This window comes from Mchenga conophoros, linkage group LG14, assembly GCF_057382185.1.
Source record: "Mchenga conophoros isolate Kocher_MC1m ecotype Shallow Benthic linkage group LG14, M_conophoros_male_GT1.1, whole genome shotgun sequence".
NCBI classification, from domain to species: domain Eukaryota; kingdom Metazoa; phylum Chordata; class Actinopteri; order Cichliformes; family Cichlidae; genus Mchenga; species Mchenga conophoros.
Genome location: NC_140539.1, coordinates 12,724,125 through 12,730,452, shown reverse-complemented (window position 1 = coordinate 12,730,452; position 6,328 = coordinate 12,724,125). Strand labels below are relative to the sequence as shown.

The 6,328-nt window shown below is 40.8% G+C and overlaps 1 protein-coding gene across 4 annotated transcripts in view; it reads right to left on the bottom strand.

Annotated features, from left to right (window-relative positions):
• Positions 1-1,833: 1,833 nt before the first annotated feature.
• Positions 1,834-6,328, bottom strand: part of arap1 (ArfGAP with RhoGAP domain, ankyrin repeat and PH domain 1) — a 59,709-nt gene continuing 55,214 nt past the window's right edge. For 2 of the 4 annotated variants that reach the window (XM_085245338.1, XM_085245339.1), the window contains 2 exons: positions 5,972-6,130; positions 1,834-3,747 (listed from right to left, as the gene is read on the bottom strand). In XM_085245338.1, the coding sequence (XP_085101464.1) occupies positions 3,715-3,747; positions 5,972-6,130 (192 nt within the window). In that variant the 3' untranslated portion in view covers positions 1,834-3,714. Of the gene's footprint in view, positions 3,748-4,493; positions 4,532-5,971; positions 6,131-6,328 lie in introns of all 4 variants that reach the window. The other 2 variants (XM_085245340.1, XM_085245341.1) reach the window with 2 other exon arrangements.

The window sequence follows — 6,328 nt, the reverse complement described above, 5'->3', positions numbered from 1 at the left end:
TATCAGGAAATGATCAGACAGGAGAGGGGTTTCAGGAAACACTGTTAAATGTTCAGTTTCTATGCCATATGTTAAAACAAGATCTAGAGTGTGATTAAAGTGGTGGGCAAGAAATATATTATTACTGTAGATGTTCATGAATGTTTAAGCCTCGGAAAATGTGAGACCGTGTGTTAAAATGGCTGTAATTCCTAAATAGCTCATGTAAACCTTTTGTTAAAATCCTGAAGTTAGAGATCAAAATCTGCGCTTCAATCACGTTTTGATTGTATGAGTGAAAATCCACTGTGGTTGACTGCAGAGAACCTGACTGTATGGCAGAGAATTCACGTGAAACTGGGTTTTGCATTTTCGTTTCTAGTCAAACTCAAACCCAGATTGCAGTTTATGGCCAAACCGATTCCACGGGTCACTTTTTGAAACACTGGGAACACGTGGACAATCGCAAATAATTGTGGTTAATATGGGGGGAGCGTGAAAAATCTATCAGTAATCAATGGCAAGCCAAATGTGTCAGTCGTGATTCTGCTGATCACAATTACTGAAAATGGTGCAATCCAAACGTTACCATTCCTGATTTATGTCTGCATGGTTGTCTGAATCAGTTTTGCGCTTGGAGATATATTCTGATAAACAATCAGATAATGAGAAATCTTTAATTCTGCCATTGTGTACTCGAACCCACCACTGATTGTCTTCCGATGCAGTGGAGCACGCAGTGAAAACCAATTCAGGCTCCACTCACTCACGCTGTTCTTGTTGTTGTGTGCCCTGAGTGGAAATAAAGGAAACACAGGTGGATGTCCAGATTTCTGCGGGAGGCCGTTGTCCCTTCTATTGTTTGTCAAGTGAGAATTTCACATTTTTTTTCAGAGGAGGCGTAAGGCTTAGAGGCGTCTTTTTCACTGCTGAATTCAAGTCGAACTTTCACCATGACGTGTGTTTTCGCCCCAGTCCGCCAATGTAGGTAGAACTGTTCTTAATGACTCATGTGGTTAAATACAGGTCACACTGACTCACTGCACCATCTTGTGATGCAAACTGGGATTATACAAAAGTACAGGCAGGCTCTAGTTCAATTTCAGCTGATATCTATTCCACATGAAATGATGTTTTTCACATAAAGGCACAACAGCCGTTTGTTCAAACTGAAAAGCACTCATTTGTACACAAAGTACCATTATCCTTACCCTCGTTTCCCATTCATGGTCTTTTTCCCCCCCTAAACATCTGTCTCCATCCTTCTGCTTTATGCAACTGCTGTCATGACCTATATAATAAAGGCCACTGTGTTTGTGTGTGTTCTTGCCCGCTAGGCCTCCTGTGCGTGTTTGAGAATGTTTTGCTGAAGATCTCCTGTGTGCACATCCCTCGCAGGGCTCTCCAGTGTGTCTCGAGGTACAGGGTGACCCTGATGTGTCAGATCTGTTTAAAAAGAGCGCACTGGAGTGCTGGTGGACCACTGTGACTCAGTCCCTCTCACACACGCAGGAAACTTCCTCAGGGCCCTCCCTATGATCACTGTACCCCACACACCCACACAGCTGACATTTTTCCTCAGAGCTCATCAATAGTCTTCCTTTTTATAAGTGTAGCATGACACAGTTATAAAACCTGCAGGGCTCACCAAAGTTTCTCTCCAAAGTGTATGTGCATCTGTATCCGAGCCCATGTTTTCACAGCTACCCCGTGAAGTGCTGTACTGTGTATAAAGGCACAGAAGAAGCAAGTAGATTACCATGAGGGCAAAGCAGAGCTGGAGGACATCAACCTTCTGGAAGAGAGATTTCTTCCAAGAGTAAAAGGAGTATGCATGTTCCACAGGAAACAAGCAACTAGCAGAATGTGTTTATTAGAGTTTTAGAGATGCAATAATTTGTAAAATGCACAGTAACAGAATACAAAAGGCAGGGACAAAGAAACACACCATCTATAAACAGTATCTAACAGCCTCTGTTGGACTTTTGTTTTACAACTTTGAATTGTAATGATGTAAAAAGGATGAGAGTGATCGAGATTAAAAAAAAAAAAAAAATCCACATTATGTGAAACATTTAAAATAATCACCTGCATATTTTAACCCATCGATACTTCAGCTAAGTGTTCCAGAAATCACATAAAAGGGATTCTTTTTGTGCAACACAGGTGTGAGCGACTATTTATGTTAGATCACACCGGAACCTGAAAGCTACAACTTATACACAGGCTACCTTTAAACCTGAAAACTAAAATCTGACGGTCAGCGCCAAGAACCTTTGGAAAGTAAGTACACCCACTCTAAATGAATGTTGTAAAACAATAAACCACTAAGAAGTACAGAGTGAATACTTTGTATACAACGTGCTATTACACAGTTGAGTCTTCAGGACTCCTGCTGAGGTCAGAGGGCAGTTAATGGCACACTACTGTAAATACATATTCTTCACAGGAACTCAACTTCAAGGTGTTTACACATGTTGATGAAGATCATCACCAACTCAGGTTGAGAAAACACAGCATCACAGCGTCCTCTGCTGTCAAAATAAATAAATCTTTACATTACGGGAATCCCACAGGTGAGAACATTAAAAGGAAGCGACGACGAGGAATTGCTCAGCGATGCTGGTAAGGCAACTGTTGACAGATTAATTTCTTTACATTAAATATATACAAGGTTGGATTCATGTAGAAGGAATGACGGAGCATCGTAAAGCACTTCGTTTCTTGTACCTACAGATTATTCAGCACCACTTTTGTGCTCCTTACTATAAAAAACACGATCCCGCGAAGATTCTAAGCTGTGCATAAAGAAGATATTGAAAAAGCGACTAACACATAATCTAAAACGTTATAAATACTGCTGGTTAATGTGCTGTATTCTGTAGCTCAGGATTTATTTAAAAAAAAAATCATCTACAAAGAGGATGCAGTGCCTGTGAGGATGGGAAGAAAAGATAAAGGAAAAAGAGAAAAAAATAATGCCTTTTTTCAGCACAAGATTCTCCTTGCTTTACTCCCTGAAGGTCTTCATATCCCCATGTAAACGCACTCTATGCACAGTGCTGCACATGTGCACAAAAGTGGCAAAAAGCACAAAAAAACCCTCGGACTAAGGTTTTCCACAGCACCGGCCAATGTCCCGTGGACTAACATCATCCATCACCTGTCATTTTTCAGTCCAGTTTGGTCCCCTTGGAACAAACTCCAGTGAGAAAATCAGGTCACAGTGTCCTCTGATATCAACGTCACAAAAGCTACAATTACTTAATTTAAACTGCACACTGATCCGATGATTTGTTGAGCAAAGAGTACAGAACGTTTAAAAATATGACTCGGCTGCAAAATCAATGTCAAGCTTTTGATGTCTAAAACAAAAACCTGCAGACCATGCTGTGCTGGTGCCCAGGATTACTGGTCTTTTGTGTGCCCCCCCCCCAAAAAAAAAAATATATATATATATAAAGAAATAAAAGTTTGTCTCTTATGAGTCCAGTGGAAACATTAGGTGCAAATCAGGTTGGAATCGATTCTGGCCTCTTCAGGGAAACTGTGGTCTGACAAACTGTTTCTCTTCATTCACTTCATCTGTGCACGGAAAGCGGTGTGATCCTGTTGTCTGCTGAATTCTTTTCATTCCAGCACGTGTTCAAAGGAGGTGCAAGGCCATTATCCGCATACATTATAAGTGTTTTTCTCAGTGTCTGCCCCTCGGGAATGAAGTCGTCACTGGAATGTCTAGGGGACATCCGATGAGGCCGATGATCCAACCTTGAAAGAAAACATTCAGACAGTCAGCCTTTCATCAAAATAAAAGAAAACAAATATCACAAGCAGATCTTCTCATTCATAAACATCTGGTAAGACTTGCAGCTTCACTTAGTGAAACTAGCTTTCAGTGTTCTCCCTAAACCTAAAATTAGTTTCACAACATTTTTAAAAGTCCCCCAGGAGGTCAAGCTTAAAATTCTCATTCAGACCACAGATGTCTCGGAGCCATGGCAACCAGATATGAGGCTGCTCATGAGATGCGGACTCAATAAGCTCCGGTCAAGAGTACATATAAACACGGACATGCAGCCTGACCAATGAACCGAGGGATCGGCTTAAACTGAGAGACTTTAACTTTCACTCACACTTTATGATGTCTCGATTTTCAGTCAGAAAAGTCCAAATATAAGAAACAGAAGCATGCTGTATCTCAGAAACTTGGCACAGAAAATACTCATAAGTAACTTAAACAATGATGTGTTATCAAAATTACAAATTCCACAGCTCAAAGCCGAGCCTGATTTAAATTTGGCCGCTCTTCCCTTCAAGATAGTCTCCTTATACGATCATCAGGAGTTCAACCACCAGACTGACCAGACTTTACACAAGCTATATATATATATATGCATGCTATAACATTATGCTGATTATGCTATAATATCTGACATTCTAGCATAATCAATGTGATTAAAAAAAAAACAACAACCAAAAAACCCAAAAAACTCATGTGTATAAAATGGTCCTACCTTCCTTACTGAGACCATTATCGAAAATCTTTAAGGAACTGAAAGATAAGCATATTTTTGATGAACAACAAAACAGACAAAAATGTATTAACCTGAATTCAAATAGTGCCAAATCACAACAACAGTTGCCCCAAGGCGCTTTACATTGTCAGGTATAGACCCTACAATAATACAAATGGAAAAACTGTGTAGAAAGGGTTAAATGACTGCCAGAAAAGTCCATTTTATAGACAAACAGACACACACACAAACAAACACACACAATCTGTGTACCAGATTTACTCTTTCACTTCACATCGAAAATTGGACATATCGACATGCAGTGAATCTCTTCTCAACTACTAACACACTCGCACTCTCTCTCTCATCCTCTGTGGTCCTATCACCACAGCAATCACGCCTCTTCTCACACTCCAACATCATGTCGATACACTGAACAGGCAGGAATCAATAGAAAATATGCGGCAGGCAACAACACAGCAACCCTGAAATCAGGCTATTGCCGGTGAAAGTTACAGCAGGCTGAGATGAATTTTTATGTGCTGCTGCAATCTGCAGCAAAATATTGAGCGGTTTGTGATAACAAGAAAAGAGCAGGAGGAGACAACTGCATCATCAGATTGTCGACGTTCTGTTCTGCACCGACGACTGAGCACAGGGCTGAGGGGTTTAGGATGGCTGCATGAACACAATATTGATGCTGCTAAGCAGGTCTGGTTCAGTGTCAGAGAGCTTAAAAATATAGTCCGGCGAACTAAGGTGATGTTTGTTCATGCCAAGAATACAGTTCTGTGAGCTGATGAGACACCAGTGCCGTGAAAGTATAGTTTGCCTGCAAGCATGAGCTCTCTCTGAATGTGTTATTGTTTGTGTCTTTAGTGCTCTGAAGCAGGCTTTGGCAGAGCTTCACCAGGATAAGTCTGGCTCAATCAAAAAATAAAATAAAATAAAAAAATCGTCTAAGGCTCTGCACACAGTCTGGATTCTTAAAACATTTTTTTGTTTTGGTTGAACACAAATCATTTATCATCTTCGCAGCTCGTGAAACCACATGAGATTGCATTTCATAATATATTTAATTGATTAGTTTAATATTTTAAGAACCCAGATCCTGCAACGATCGTTAAATCACAGACAAATCATGAAACAGAGATTATTGATCCTGCACAGGTGAATCCCTCAAACTTTACTGAAAAGTTAACAAAGAGAAAAATTGAGCATGAAAAGTTCTGCCTCAGGAGACTGAACGCTTGATGTCATGCACAATCCGATGTATTCTATTCTGAATAGAAATCAGACTCGCAAAGTGCAAAATTGGTATAGGATGTGCGCAAATTTGCACTGCTCTTTGATTCGGCTCATGGTTGAGGGGTCTGGACCACCTGCGCAGCATGAAAGTCTCTGATTAACTGGGCAGCTTTGCAGTGAGCTGCCTGGTTCGTCGTAGATTACTCCCAGTGATTGGTAGATTGACTCACAGCAAGCTGGTCTTGGCTGAAAGCTGCAACGCTGTTCCGCATCTCATTCTCACTGCCACGCAGTGGTATCAGTGACACGTTACCATGACGTGTGTCTGGCAACTCACGACTCACGCGCTTGTGCTGGAGTCCATCCTGAGGCCACACGTTACCATCGTACTTTACCAAGGAGGAGAAACCGAGAGGAGAGAAGACAGACATGTTACGATACTACAATATAATACTACTACACTGTGAGGAAACTATTTAAATCATTTAACATGGTCCTGGTGAGGATTACTGATTTCAGTAGTGCTGTTTTATTTACTTTCTTTATTACAGTTTCTAAAACTTCTGCATCGCTGCTTGGTTTTTACA